This window comes from Orcinus orca, chromosome 19 (genome assembly GCF_937001465.1).
Source record: "Orcinus orca chromosome 19, mOrcOrc1.1, whole genome shotgun sequence".
Taxonomy (NCBI): Eukaryota; Metazoa; Chordata; class Mammalia; order Artiodactyla; family Delphinidae; genus Orcinus; species Orcinus orca.
The window spans coordinates 44,529,276-44,544,576 of NC_064577.1; the positions used below are offsets into that span (position 1 = coordinate 44,529,276).

The 15,301-nt window shown below is 52.6% G+C and overlaps 1 protein-coding gene across 1 annotated transcript; it reads right to left on the bottom strand.

Moving 5' to 3' along the window:
- Window positions 1-9,378: 9,378 nt before the first annotated feature.
- Window positions 9,379-11,732, bottom strand: HOXB13 (homeobox B13). Its single transcript, XM_004282662.2, has 2 exons — window positions 11,004-11,732; window positions 9,379-10,053 (listed from the first exon to the last, which is right to left on the bottom strand). The coding sequence occupies exons 1-2, from the start codon at window positions 11,605-11,607 to the stop codon at window positions 9,800-9,802; spliced, it is 858 nt and encodes a 285-aa protein (XP_004282710.1). The 5' UTR covers window positions 11,608-11,732; the 3' UTR covers window positions 9,379-9,799.
- Window positions 11,733-15,301: the final 3,569 nt, after the last annotated feature.

A 15,301-nucleotide genomic window follows, 5' to 3' on the forward strand; every position in this document is an offset into this window, starting at 1 on the left:
TTCAGCCTAATGATTTTTTCACATGTATACACACCCATGGAACCACCCTCCTGATCAAAACATAGAATATTTCCAGCACTCTAGAAGGCCCACTTTCATCCCCTCCCAATAGAGACCTAGGAGGGGGACTTTTTAACCTAAAAATTTCGAAGCATTCTATTCGAAGGAGATTCAACTCTTGTCTTCCTACCAAACACACGTAGGGTCATAACAATGTTCTCTTACTCTCTTATGAATTATTTTAAAAAGTAAACACGGAAATGATAAATAATTAGAGAAATGCTTTTCCAAATGATGGCAGCCCTGGAAGACTGAATACTATGCAATCATTAAAATCATGTTTTTGAAGAATGGTTAATGACACTGAGGAATGTTCATCTAACATTAAGTTAAAAGGCAAGATTCAAAAATGTTCATGCAGAATCTCAATTTTGAAATTATACATATTTGTATAAAAAACAACTAAAGAAAATACAACAAAAGATTCATTTTGGTAAACTTTGGGTGATAGGACATGGGGTAGTTTTCTTTTCTTTATAATATTTTTTAGATTTTAAAAAAATTCTTGACAATGAAAATGTGTTACTTTTCTAATTAGGAAAAAATAGTTTTCTTTTTAAATGTGGGGACAACCTAAATGACCAACATTAGGGAAATGGTTTTCTAAATGATAACTCATTTCATATTATGCATTTTTAAATGGCATTTAGAAGATTGCAATAACTTGGGAAATTGCTTATGACATTGTAAATGTATAGTGTGTTTTTAGACTCGAGATAGGATGCATATAACTAAGCTGGGAGGGGAAAGACAAAAGTAATGAAAAACAGTGATTACAAATTATAAAACATGAGCATTGGAATAAAGAATGGGAAAAAAATTTTAAAGAGCGTTGTTTATTAAAAGTTTTCAGAATATGTGTGTGTTTAAAGCCCCATATTCTATTTTCTGCTATCTGAATAGGGTTTTTTTGTTTGTTTTTTTGTTTGTTTTTGCACTTTGAGGGTTTTTTGTTTTGTTTGGTTTTTGTTTTGTTTTTGTTTTTTGTAAGGGCTGGAATGTTGCAGGTAATTATTTAAATGTGTTTAGTCTGAAGCTTTTGAGGAGCAGTGTAGATGTGGCTTCTTTTGCTCTAAGTCAGATTCCGCAGAAACGGTTGTACCAAATAAACACTGTAAATCCTTAACTTTCATAAACACCGGGACAGAACTAACGAAAAACTACCCAAGTGCCAAAGACTTAAGACCATTTCTGAGAAGCTCACTCCACGAAGCCTTCGCATTTATTTTTCCAAATAAACGGCTTCCTTTCAGATCGAGTTATTTCTCCTCTACAGAGCTGAGTGGAGGCGCGGGCGGGGATGTGAGAACGGAACAGCAGACTAAAATCAAAAAGCCTTTCTGGAAGCTTTGCCTCCCCGCCCCTCCCCCCAATCCCGATTGCTTAGGACCCTTCTGGTACAAATGACAAAGGTGGCCCCACTTGCCCTAAAAGATGCTGGCCGGGTGCGTGAACTTGACCCAGGCGCCCACGCCTCTTTTCCCCAAAGGTCAGACAAAGGGAGAGGGGTTGACTGAGTTCTTTCCGGAGCCCCGAGGGCCTGGGGAATCGAAGGCTGGGGAGGAGAATGAGACAAAAAACCCTCTTCGGTCCAAGTCCTCGGGCAGGTTAAAGCCAGATGGGGACGAGGGGGCGGGTTGAGTGCGGAGAGTAGTATCCTGACCGCTCCGTCAAGCCCCTTTTCCGGTTTGCTAGCGAGGACCTGCCTCCGGGCGTTTAGGAGGCCGGGAGCTTGTCGTAGGTTCGCCAGGGTTTGGTGCCTTCTCGGCCGCTCGCCGAGCCGCCTGGGCTCCTCGCGGGGAAGGAAGCCCTGCGCGCGGAGCTGCCCCGCACGAGATACAGAAGAGCCCCGCGTCTCCCGCGCAGCGCGCCCAGTTACCCTTACACTGGGTTTTACTGAGCCAGGAAAAGACCCCGGGATAGAGTCTTTGATCCTCCCTTGCTCCGGGATCCTGGAGGAAGGAAGGAAGGTAGGAAAGAAGGAAGGAAAGAAGGAAGGGAGGGAGGGAGGAAAAACTCTAACAAGGTCTCAGCAGGCCGCTCTGAGCAGCCTCCGCCGGCGGCAGGTCACTGGGAAGCACGCGGCAGGCTCCCGGGTCCCGCGGGCGGTTCCCCAGGCCAAGGATGGGGGCGGGGGGGGCATTTACCAAGTCTAAGCTTCCGGATCCTGGGGAGAACGAGGGCTCCGCGGGGCTCGTCGGCCGCAGGCTGGGATTGTTCCGCCCAGAGAGGGGCGCTTTTAAAATGCAGAGGCGATGGCCTAGGGATGACCTACTCCAATCTTCTCTAATAATTCCTCTGCTGTAGCTATTATTCGTTTGGTCTTTATGCATTTGCTTTTCCTGCTCATTAAAAAAATAGGGGATATTACTACCTAAAATAAGATAAGAAAACATGAATTACGAATGAGTGAAAATGAAAGTTACATTACGTTGATCCTGACTAAATTATTGGTCTAACTTGCAATAAGGCCTCAATAATCGGGTTTTAAAAATGCAGATCTGGCGAATTTTCCGCAGAATGCAAAGATCCGAAGCTCGTTGATATAGCAATGCAGGCTTGGGTGGGAGATGCCCGGTCTCTGGCGTTCCGGATCCTTCCACAGCCCTCTTCCGCCACCTTTCCCTCCACCCCCTCCCCGTCCCGGTCCAGCTCCCCGAGGGGTGAAGGAATGTTTATGGCCTGGCTCAAGTTCAACGACAAAACCCTGCCTGGAGGGGGAAGGGCGGCGAACTTCAACCGTCAGCCGAAGACCGAGCTCAGGTCTCAGACGGGGGCGACAGACTGGACACACCTAAGATGGGAAGCTGAGAGTCCAGGGGGGTACCTATTCCTCTCTCCGAGAGCTGTCTCCTTATCTCCTCCTGGGGCCTGCGGTGTGCCACCAGCAGCGCCTGCACCAACATTCGGTGCGTGCGCGCCTGGGTGGGAGTGGGGCGGTCACAGCCTGAATGGGCAGGAGGCTGTCTGATCACAGCACAGGCTTCGCCCAGCGTTCAGGACCCAGTGAGAACGCCCTTGCGCTCTTCCCTACCAGCTCTGCCCCAACCAGAGCGGAGGTCCAGACCTCTCTCCCTAAGAGACCTGCCTCTTTTGTCCCCTCTCCCGAGTTTTGCTCACATCTTCCACCCGGGTTTGGTATTTAAGCATCTTTCGAGGTCCTTCTCCAACACAGCCTTTTCCAGAAAGTCTCTCCGTATGCTGTGGGGGGAGGGGTGACTCTTTCTCGGTCTCAGTTCCCCATGTGTAGGCATTTGGCCCACCTTACAATGTCAGAGATCACAGAATATAGTCCCCCGGTTTCAGGTCACATCTGAGGAAACAGCAGACCTAAGACCTGGCAGCAAGTGAGAGGCGGAACGAGAGGCAGTGATCACTAGGAAGAGAGATAGTATTTCCACTGTAACACCTCCAGCCTTCCACCTCAGTGGAAGGTTTTGCATGCAGTAGGCACTCGAAAACTGAGTGATGGAACTTGTGTTTACTCCCCTGTTGTTGCACTTATGCAAATCTGCCGGGTGCACCCAGGAAGGGTTGGGTCTAGGGAGTCTGAGTGTAGCTCTGTGACCTCAAGGGATGGCTCCAGATGGAAACAGGTGAGGAGAGGTATGTTGGGAGTGAAGGAGAGGCTTGGCTTCCTATTCTCTCTCTCTCTCTTTTTAAAATTTTATTTATTTATTTTTGGCTGTGTTGGGTCTTCCTTGCAGTGCGCGGGCTTCTCACTGCAGTGGCTTCTCTTGCTGAGAACACGGGCACCAGGCACACGGGCTCAGTAGCTGTGGCTCGCGGGCTCTGGAGCACAGGCTCAGTAGTTGTGGCACACGGGGGCTTAGTTGCTCCGTGGCTTGTGGGATCTTCCTGGACCAGGGCTCAAACCCGTGTCCCCTGCATTGGCAGGTGGATTCTTAAACATTGCGCCCCCAGGGAAGTCCCCTTCCTATTCTCTTGCGCTGGCGTAGACCACAGAGCTTAGTCCTCAGGAGCTCCTGCTTTGGGGGTCCAGCTTAGCCACTGCTGTCTGCGACACTGATCAAGTAACTTACACTTAGTCTCAGCGTCCTCATTTTATAAAGTGGGTTCTGTCAGTGTGGGGACAGTAGCTCTGAGAAGGCATGGGCAGGAACCAGCTGGGGCGGGGAGGGTTAGGTGAGTCCAGAGTGTGTCTGTAGATTACCTTGCCCCCACCCCAAGAACAACAAGTTAGCAGTGTCAGTGGCTGAGGACAAGGGCATGTGGCCCCCTGCTGCTTCTGTGCAGGTTCTGAGTCCCTGTGCAGATGTGCCAGCCATGGGCAACACCTCCGGTTGCTCCTCAGATCTCAGCACTAACCAAGCTTCCGAAGAGGGCATAGGAATGGCAGAAGGAAGGCAGCCGTCTGAGACTAAGCTGCGCTGATTTATTTTTTAAAGGGCCAGAGCCTTTCCCTTAAGAGTGTGTTAATAAATCATCATTACCGTTATCATTACGGTTAATTTTCACCCAGCTTTCAAAGTAGATGTTTTGTAAAGTATTGCAGTTCAAATAAGAACACCAACATAACAATAACATTAATTTTGTCTGTACCAGGATTCCATCCAGTCAGAGACAAATATAAGGTCGTACGGGGGGGGCCTTGCTCTCACCCGCCAGACTCTCCCCTGCCGAGGGCGCGCAGGTCCCGCGTGCTGCGAAGCGCTTTCTTTGTCCCTTTCTGCCCAGGTGTCTGCCGGTCTCTCCAGGAACCAACGAGGAGGCGCTCCGCCGAGTGGTCTCTGCAAGAGCCTGACGCTCGCCCTTCCCTGCCCGCCGTGACCACGGAGTCCCCCAAATTCCTGGGAGGACCCCCCCCCCAGGGCTCCCTGAGCGGGTCCTCAGGCTGAGAGAGCGGTAACGCCCTTGGCCCACGAATCAGCTAGTTTATCTTTTTAGAGAGAAACGCACTCTTGGAGGTAGCAAAATGAGCGGGTCTTGATCTGAGAAATAGGGGCATCACACTCTTGCTCCCTCTGCAAAGGCCAGGGCTGGAATTCAGCTGGGCCCCGAGGCCCTGAGCTGGGGCAGCGCCGGCCTGAAGGTTCCAGCCTCCGAGTGGCTCAGGGCTCTGCTCGAGCACCTTAGGCTAGAGGAGGAAGGAATGGAGCGCAGCACCGGGTGCCCCCCTCCCAGCCGAGTCTTGGGCGAGGCTCAGGGAGATGGCGCACAGCCCCAGGGTCCCCACCTCGGGTCTGGGAGCCCAGAGAAGGCTGGAGTACCCCTCCCCACTGCAACCCGGGGCCGCCTCGTCTCCCCGCCAACCTCGGCGTCTCTGGACGGTCTTCCGGTCGCTCTGGCCCCTCCAACGCCGCTTGGCCTCCTCCCTCCTTCCCGAGGCCAGAGATGGGACCCCTTCCCTCACCTTCCTCACTCTTTCTATAAAGAGTTGAGGAGAGTGGGGGTAGGGGCAGCGGAGACCAAAGGCCTGAAACTTCAAGTTCAATGGCAAAGGCCCCGACCCGACCCTCACCTCTGGGCGCCGGCAGACTGCCTTTCCCTCCCTAACTTTCCGAGGGTGATTGAACTCTTGCTGTTCTCCATCATTTTAGAGGCAATTTAGGGGAGGGGGACCAGTGGTGGAACTCCCTCTTCTCCGTCTGCTCCGACCACCCCCACCCGCTTTCTACACAAAAGTAACTGGTAGCCTAGAGAGGAAGAAAGGCTGGCATCAGTTCCCCATTGGATGTTTTAAAATCTCTCCCCGGGCCCAGGCCAGCGCCTGGGGGGAGGGGCGGGGTGTCCCACTCGGGTGAGAGGCCGAGGGCAGATCCAGTGCTTTCTCCCCACTTTCCCGGAGAGGGACTATTCAGGTGGGTGAGAATGTGGTATACATTTCTTTCAAAAACAACGGAACCTCTCCTTTCGCCCCCTCCGCAGCAGTTGCCTCCGCGCTTTATTGCCAGTTTACGGTAACGGGTTCATTTATTTAATTCACGTTTGAAGCTCTGGGGTTTCTATTAGACCGGACGGGGGCGGGGGCACAGAGGGTTTCCCCCGAAGGAAACCTAATTAAAGTGCAGCACTTAGGACCTTGAATAAAACTTTAATTAAGGGGAGGAGGGGGACTGGAAGAGGGGAGGGCAGTTGGCCCCGTGTTGGAGGAGGGGAGCCGCGCCTCTCGTAGAACTGGCGGGTCTTGATCTGGGCCTTTTTCCTGCCGCAGGACATCTTCTGGTCCTCGAACCACTCAGAGTAGGGGTGGCTAGCTAGAGGTGACTGCGGAGGGGGGCACGGCTGTGCAGAGTCGCCGGCTTCGGCCTCGCGACTTCCAGGGTGGTGGGAAGCTTTTGCCAGCACGAGTGAAGGACCCCGGAGCCAGAGCCTCGGGTTCGCTCTCCGCTGGGCTGCTTGGAGAACCTAGATTCGAAAAGAGCTTCCGGAGGTCACGTCTATGCACTTCTCCACCACTACCCCCTAAGTCGGCCTAATAAAATCCACCTGGTTTGGAGTTGGAAGTAAGTGATTTCGGTCCTGGAGCAGCGTAGACGCGACCCTCGGATCCTGTTTCGACGTTTGCTGAGACTCAACCGGGGATGATCTGCTCCGAGTAAGGGAGAGGGCGCGGAGGGCAGCTCCGAGTAAAATTACACCTCGCTGGTGAAAAGACGCCCGGTGTATTTTCCGGAGTCTATTCGTGCGCCTCTGCGTTTATTTGTTCATGAGACTGTTGTTTGAATTTACCTATTTGTGAACGTTATAGTCAACACATTTCAGTCTAAATTTAGCAAAACCCTCTCTCCTGTAGCTTAAAATGGCCCTATTTAAAAAGCAAATAGCTACAGGCAAATACATGTAGATATATTTTGTTGTAATTTTGACACAAATTACTGAAAGATTTTTAAATGGTCGGCCTCGGTGGGAGGGGGTATAATTTGCCTCGGGAGTAAAATTGGTGTTTGGAAAGAGCTTCCATAAAAGGGTTTAATACAAAGCGAAATTTTAAAAAAAAATTTTTTTGCACAGGTTCCATACAAGTAAATGAGTCGGGGGGATAAAAGGGGAGGAAGGGGTTCGCCGCGAATTGGCCTGGCGAGGAAGATAAATATAATACTCCAGTGGAACGAAGACCTGGACCGAGGGCTGATGGCGCCGCAGCCTCGCTCCCGGGAGTCCTGGCCGCCCCGTTTTTTCACTATTCGAGATCGCTCGCTGCTCTCCTAGCCTTCCTCCTGAGTCTCTCAGCCGCTGGACCGATACATTTGCCTATACCCTGGCCCAATTCCAGGCGACTCCGGGTCCCGGCGCTCTCACACGCAGCCCCGAACTCCCCAACCCCGAAGGCCCGACGCGCCAGGCATCTGGAAGCCAGAGGCTCGGTTGAGGGGTTAAAGCCGAGCAGACCGGCGGGTTTCCCTGAAATGGCGAGCTTATACCGGAAGGGGGCGCCCTTGTCTTTTTAATAGGTCGAACACACTGGTAGCGAAATAAATCTCTAAAATCCAATTCTTTTGTTTGTTCTAAAATTATTGAGAGAGAATAATAGAAGAGCTCCGAAACTTTAAGGGCTTGATAGCGGAGTGGAGGAGTTAGCGCTCTGGGAGTCCAGAGGCTCGAGGCCCCTGACTCCTTAGGCCTCTACCTACGCCATCTCAGGAAGTCCAAGTGGCAACCCTTCTTGCGGCCTTTCTCCTCCCCATGTGGGGAGCCGGCACCAGGGCGCTCTCTCTACCCATGGGCCTATCTGAAGTCTCGCTCTTTCTGAAGCGGCGAGGGAGGGGGTCGCACCCACTAAGCTTGAGAACCTGTGATATTAAAAGCTCCTCGCTTGAGACTAAGCTTGAAGGAGAACGTGGAAGGCAGAAAGTCACTTCCCCTGGGCGGGACGCGATACCAGGGAGCTTAAACTGGACCACGGGGCTTGGAAGAATTGTTTAAATCACGAAATTGACACCCTCCCCTTCCCCAAGCACACGCATTCTAAGAAGACCCAGGGAGGGAGGGTGACTGCCCGTCGGGGCCTTTCCCCTCAGCCTCGGGATCCTCTTTGGTAAAAAGATTTAGAACAGCCTTCCCAACTCTCTCCCGGAAGAAGAGCCAGGACTGGGATCCCACCCGACTCGAATTCTTCGGCTGCGGCGGCCGACGCAGGGTTTCCTGGAGAAGGAGGAGCCTGCTCCGAGATGGAGCGGCCGTCGAGACCATGGCCGGGGGCCTCCCTCGGGCTGCTCGCCTCCCGCCTACTCGCTGCTCGGTGGCTCGGATCGTGGGTCCGGCGTTGGGTCCTCTCCACTTCACGCCTGTGCGCTCGATCGCCGGGAGAGTGTCTGCCGGAAACCTCCAGCCTGGGCTGCAGGAAGATCCAGCTCAAACACGCTGATTTGCTGCGCGGCCAAGGTAGCGAATCCCACCGGGCACAGGGCCCAGGTACAGGACATCAGGGTCCCCGGCTCTGCTAACAGCTGGTCTGCCCCAGGTTTTTGGAACTCCGCACTGTTCCCATACTGTCTACGTGGCTGCGGAAAAGAGAGTTGGCGCCAACCTGCCCTCCACCCACCCAGAATTCAGGGTATGTGGACTGAACCAGCGCAAAGTGAAAAGGAAATGAGTCCGTGCCCATTTTTGTCCCGGCTGCCTGCCGTTCCCCACTCTGAGACTGGGTCTTTGGGCTTCCGCCGCCCGTGGTTCTTTCACTCGAAAAAGAGCCTTCCGCGACTCCCAGGCCTGAGCCCTGCAAGCTCCGCGGTGTCACCGGCAGGCAAGCAGAGGAGGAACGGGTAGTGAAGGAGCCATTTTCTGCTTTCTGTTTTTTTGTTTTTCTCCTTCTGGGCTATACCAGTGTGTTTGGGACGTGCCTACCATGGATAGGCTACTATTCCCTCATTCTGTAACCGTTTGTGCCTGGGAGGGGCTCCGTCTACAAGGCCACAAATATCTATTTCATGCGGCTCCCAAATGCCCAATGAACCATGACCTCCTTAAGTCAGAACCACCAGGAACATTAAGGGAGGGTTTGGAAAGTTTGGGAGAGGAAGTGGTGAATTATCCAGGCACGTTCTCAAACCCCATTTCTCTGAAAGGAAGGAGAACAGACCCCGGAGGGCAGCTCGCTGGCTTGTTTTTCACACACGGACAAAATTGAAGAGGTGGGGATGCGGACTTCTGAGACCAGTGGGTACAACCTAGGGGATGGGCACGGAGGGAGGGAGATGCACCCTCCAGTGTTGTCCATCCTGCCTAGCTGTCATCTTAGAAAAATGCTAAAGGGGCAACATAGTCACAGGGGTGAATCTGCCATTTCTTGTCTCCTCTGCCTTCACTGGGATGGGGATGGGCTTTGGAAATGGAAGGGGTTCCAGAGGAAGCTCTCCTGCCACGGGTCTCCTTCCAAGTTTATTCGTAATCAGCTCAATCCATGAAAGCAGTTTCTAAAGTGCTCTACAGAGCTCTAGATAGAAAATATGATACTAATTATCATGGCAACTATTACTGGTTATGGTGATTATTGCCACTGCCAGGATGAATGATTATGACTGGGACAAGGTCCTTTGGGTGGTGTTACCTGGTGGACTGGGCTGTAACTCTGGGCCTCGCTGGCTCTCTGGGACCAATGGGGTACCCAAGCTGTGCCTGAGGAACAGCCCAGGAGCATTGGTCTGGGAAGAGTGTCACCTCTGGGGGCCTCTCAGCAGAGTCCTGGGCCCCAGCCTGGCTGTGGCAGGCTCCTGGTCTCCCCAGGATACTCCGACTTCCTCCTCCCCACCTCCCCAGGCACAGCCAGGGAGCTCCCTCAAGGAATAGCGCTGGTTTTGACCTTGGCGAGGACTTTCTTCTCCTTGACCCGGCGATTCTGAAACCAGATGGTGATCTGGCGCTCTGAGAGGCTGGTGGCCGCCGAGATCTTGCGCCTCTTGTCTTTTGTGATGAACTTGTTAGCCGAATACTCGCGCTCCAGCTCCCGCAGCTGCCCCTTGCTGTAGGGAATGCGTTTCTTGCGGCCGCGGCGGAAGGCGCAGCCGTCTGGAGGGTGCTGCGCGCTCGAGTCTGCGCGGCAGGAGAGGGAGGGAGAGAAAGACATGCTCACACCACCGCCTGGCGCAAGCTCAGGCGCAGACCCAGGCCCCACAAGCTAAGTCATCCTGCAGGAGAACTCAGGTAACCCTACAGGCATTCGTGCACTCCTGTTCCCCCAAAGCACAAGAGGACACCTCGGCTTCCAGCTCTGATCACCGCCCAGACTTGGAAAGCGGTTTCTGCAGGCCACCCTCACTCTTCACTGCCCTCACACCTGCAAGTCTGCAAACACACCCATCACACACGGCCAGACCTTTGCCCACCGTCTACATATGTCCACCCTCACATGCATTTTCCAACTCTTGGCCATTCTTATAGATACTACAAGCAAGTTCTGTACAGGGGGAACACGTTTCTGCCCCCGCTCCCAACACATACATGCACTAATGCACACACCTAAGCCATGGCGGCAGGAAATCTAAACTTCCCTTTGGAAACTGAAAAACTCATCTGAGAGAAAGTGAGGGGTTGTATTCTTTACAGAACATCCAATTTCTCTGTTCCCACTCACCCCACTGCACCCCATACTCAATGAATTGAGAGTTATTTGGCCCTTTTGAAGAATTAAACTGGGATCCTGCCGGGCAGGGATACCCTGAGCCCCAAACAACAGCAAAGAGAGCCAAACACACCAACATATCGAAAGGCTGGTCCCAAGGCCTCCTGGGGAGGTCAGGGGCTTGGTGGTCCTCAGGCTTCAGATAGCCCGCAGCTCAGGCCCTCACACAGACCCTCTGGGGCCTCTACCCAGGCTCTCTAACTGCCTGGACCCTCCTTCAGAGTCCTAATAGCCAACCAAGGAGAACCAAGCTCCTCCTCACCAGCCCCAAGTCTCCCTCCACCTCCTCCCAGGCAAGCGCCAGGAGGGCCTGCAACCCCGCACTCAGCGCCAAGGGGATCCGGAGTAGTTGGCAGTTTACCTGCAAATGCCGCCTTCCAGAAGGGACCCGGTGGGTTTTGTTCTCCCTGGCAACACATCTGGCTGTTCCAGCCACCGGTGAGGGCCCAGGGCTGGTAACTGTCCACAGGCAGCAGGGAGTCATGGCGAGGCTCCCCAGGGGCGCCCAAGGTCTGCACCACCGACACATCCAGGTAACTGGCCATAGGCTGGTAGGGTCCCGGGTACCCCGGGTAGAAGGCAAACTCGGTGGGGCGGCTGGGGTACTCCTCCCCGGCCGCGGGAGTCTCCGCAGGGTAGGCGGCCAGGGTGGCCGCCTGGGCACAGGGTTTCAGCGAGCTCCGGGACACTCGGCAGGAGTAGTACCCGCCTCCAAAGTAGCCGTAGGGCACCGGAGCTGGGGACGCCCCCTGGGGCACCCCGGGGCATGGGTGGCACTGCTTTGGTGGTTCCGCAGAGCCTGGCAGATCCAGGGGGGCGTAGTTGACAGCGGGCATAAGCGTAGGCGCCGCCGCTGGGTGGCTGGTCAGTGGGGAGTGGGCGACCAGATTCCGACTCCCTCCGGCTCCCAGCAAGCCTTCGATTTCCTTGGCCCCGTCCAAGGTGGCATAATTGCCGGGCTCCATGGGGCCGAGGGTCGGCTCATGGGGTGCTGGGGGTGGGGGATACAGGGGGCACCCAGCTCGCTCTCCCCACCCAGGCCCCGGGAATCCAAAGCGTTTTAAATTGCTCCCAGCTCGCTCGGCGCCTGCATTCGCTCAGCCCGGCCGTCTTGACGCAGGAGACGCAGGTGCCCGGGCACGCGCGCTGATTGGCTGCGGCCTGGCGGAGAGAAGCTAATAAAATCTTCATGGCAGAAATTGCGAAAATACTTTACCCCCGCTTTCTCTTTCTCTCTCTCTCTCTCTCTCTCTCTCTCTCTCTCTCTCTCTCTCTCTCCCCCCCTCTCTCCCTCTCTCTCCCTCCCTCCCTCTCTCTCTCCCTCCCTCCCTCTCTCCCTCCCTCCCTCCCTCTCTCTCTTCCTCTCCCTCCCTCCCTCCCTCTCTCTCTTCCTCTCCCTCTCTCTCTCTTCCTCCCTCCCCCCCTTTCTCCTTCTCTCCCTCCCTCCCTCTCTCGGTTTTTTATTGCATTTGAAAAGGAGAGAAAAGAGAGGAGGTGTCCTTTCGCTGCTTTCCAGTTTGGAGCAACCCAGCTACGTCGGGGGTGGGGGGGGGAGTAGTGGAAGGCGGGAGAGGGGACGCGGAGCCCGCCCCACCTCGGTCGCCTCCTCTCCCTCCCTGGCTCTCTGTCTCCTGTGCTTTGGCAGGTTTAACGAGAGAATAAAAAGCTCTCCCTATAAAGTGTCCATCTCGTGGGGGGAAGGGGAGTCGGGGGTGGGGCCGGGAGGCCGCTCTGGGCCTGAAAGGGGAACCCGGGAATGTGCCTGAGTCAGAGGAGGCTGGAAAATGGGGATTAAGGCGTATTTCTGGAAGCCCCTTGCTTTGAGTCCTAGGTACTAGCATCCCAGTTCACTCCAGGTGCCCTTCCATCCTGGATGTGCAGTAATAAGCTGCTCCCGGGCCCGGGGAAGTGCCTGGGACTTCTCTTCCCCAGGGACTCAAGTTTCTGCCCAGAAAGCTCCGGATTCGGAGAGGGGTGGGAGGGAGAGGGAGTGGGACACGTGCTCCAAAGAAGGAGACTTGAGAACTGAAGACGCTAAACTTTCAGACCTAAAGTGGAAATGGAGCTTCTGGACCTGTCTGTAAAAGGGGGTCTGGATTTCCATTTCCCCTATCTGCTTCCTCCAGGCTTTACATTTTCTTAGAAGGAAAAGGAGATGGGAGAGGGAGCCCCAACCACTGGAGGACTTGCCTGAGGCCTCTCTGTTGGGGCCTATTGTGCAGTGCAAGGCAGAAGACCCAAACCGATTTGTTTCACAGATCTGTCTTCAGAGGTTTTCTGTTTCCACCACTACCCCTCCCAAATCAAATCCTTCTGGGTTCACTTTTTCTAGAACTCACAGGTTTTCTGGAGAAGACAGGAACTTTTGCATTCTACACCAGGGTCAAGGCAATTATATAGAACAGACCACCCTGCCCTCTAGGTGGGCTCAGCCGTGCCCCCTCACCTGAGTTCAACCTGAGTCTGAACTTGAGCCATTTTTTTGGGAAAGGGCCCATGCAAACTGGAGTTGCCCCAAGTTGTAGGGCTGTAGTGAAGACGATAGATCACCCTCAATGAACACTGCTAATAAATGAGGACACCAAGCATGAAATCCTCAATGGATTTTGTCGTATTTGAAAACAACATGAGAGAAAAGGGAGGAGATAGCTCTTTGATGCTTTCCAGTTTCTTATTACAACCTCTTGTTTGTCTGATTATGAAAGACAGAAATACCAGGATTTTTACCTAAAGACTAAGAATTTTTTTTACTAGTTTTTGCTTCGTAGATGACAGCACGGGCATGAATAGATCCCTGAATTTAAAAAATAGACCAATCAATTCCATTTCTGGGAATATACCCAACAGAAATGAATGTTTATGTCCATCAATAGGCATGTACTGAAGTGTCCAAAACAGCTTTATTTATTACAGCTCAAAAATAGAAACAACCCAATGTCCATCAATAGTAGAACGGGCAAGTAAATTGTTCTATAATTAAAGAATGGAGCACTAAACCTCAATTTCAAAAACAAGACTGCTACACGCAACATAAATCGCACAGATAGGTGGGTGAAGAAGCCAGACAGAAAAGAGTAACTTTTGTATGATTCTATTTCTATGCAGTTCAAGGGTAGCCAAAATCCATCTATGGTGATAGAGGTCAGAAGAGATCACCCTGGGGGGGGGGAGCTCCTGACAGGGAGGTGATGTAAGGAAGCCTTTTTGGGGGCTGGAAACGTTCTCAATCTCAATCTATATGACACTTACAGGGGTGCGTTCACTGTGAAAAAATTCAATACGTACACTGGCTATTTCTTCACTTGACATCAGCCTATCTATTCTTTAGAAGGAAAAATAATTGAATACAAAAATTTAAAGATTCATAGCAACACCGCCTGCAACTGTGCTTTTTGGATATTAGTGTTCTTATCTGTGTCCATGGAAATAAGCAGCTAAATGCACGTAACTCAGCATCATCGTGGAATGCAGAGGTGACCAACTCAAGCCTTGCCCTGGAGAAGCTCACCAGCTGTGCTGGAGACCACTATGTAAACAGAGACATTTCAATACAAGTAAATACTATGGGGGTGTTGTTTTTGTTTCACTCTACAATTTATTTATTTTTTAAATATCTTTGAGGCACTTTTAAAAATAAATTTATTTATTTATTTTTGGCCGCGTTGGGTCTCCGTTGCTGCGCGCAGGCTCAGTAGTTGTGGCGCTCAGGCTTAGTTGTTCTTCGGCATGTGGGATCTTCCCAGACCAGGGTTTGAACCTGTGACCCCTGCATTGGCAGGCGGATTCTTAACCACTGTGCCACCGGGGAAGCCCTCCTCCCTAATTTATTTAGCATCTAGTAGATACCAGGGAACAGTTCTGGATATCATATTATTAACATATGAGCATGTGCTCCCATTTTCTGTACATGTTTATGTATTTGCAACAATCTGTGATCTATCATAGACCTCAACTGGAGCCAGATAAAGGAAGATTGCCTCCTTATATGTAAAAATTATCCATCTCCTCAAAGGTATAATAATTTCTACATCACGGGAAAGCTGTGAAGATTAAATGAGATTTTGCACATGAAAACATTTTCTAAACTGAATAAATGAGCTCTGTTTCTGTTTCTGTATGTGTATCTGTTTCTAATGAACTACAAGGCACCTGTTTTTATTTGAAAAGAAAAGGGCACTTTCTCTAAAGAGTATTGGTCACTTCTCACTTGCCTCTTTCAGCCTCGAGTAAAGCCTGCGGTTCCCACATAGAGAACCTGAGGCTCAGTGCCTCCGTATCCTCTCTGGGCTCTACAAGAGTTCAGGGCTGAAGTTTAGGACAACCCAGGCGTCCTGACCTCCCCGCCGGCCTGGGCTGCGCCAGCCCTTCCCCCAGCCCCACAGACTCCTTTGTGTCCTGCTGGGAGCCTCCAGGCAGACCCTCAGCACCCCTGAGCCTCCCCCGAATCCCAACCCCCTTTACTGACCCAGCCAAACGCGTTGAAAGCCTCAGCTGCTCCTTTACATACCGGCCAGACACCTCCAGGAAGGTCAAGGCCAAGTTGAAAGTTAAGAGTCTGTTTACCTCCGGGAGCCCATTCAGCGCGGCCCCACAGACCGCCTGTGACCTTTACAGCCAGGCCTTTGAGCGCGGCCGCCTCGCCCCCGGGGGTTCCGGCCA

Excerpts from the sequence above, each read along its gene's own strand:
- HOXB13 (XM_004282662.2), bottom strand. The coding sequence starts at position 11,607 with ATGGAGCCCGGCAATTATGCCACCTTGGACGGGGCCAAGGAAATCGAA. Across the intron at positions 10,054-11,003 it reads CTGGAAGGCGGCATTTGCAG|ACTCGAGCGCGCAGCACCCT; the intron begins GTAAACTGCCAA and ends CCTGCCGCGCAG.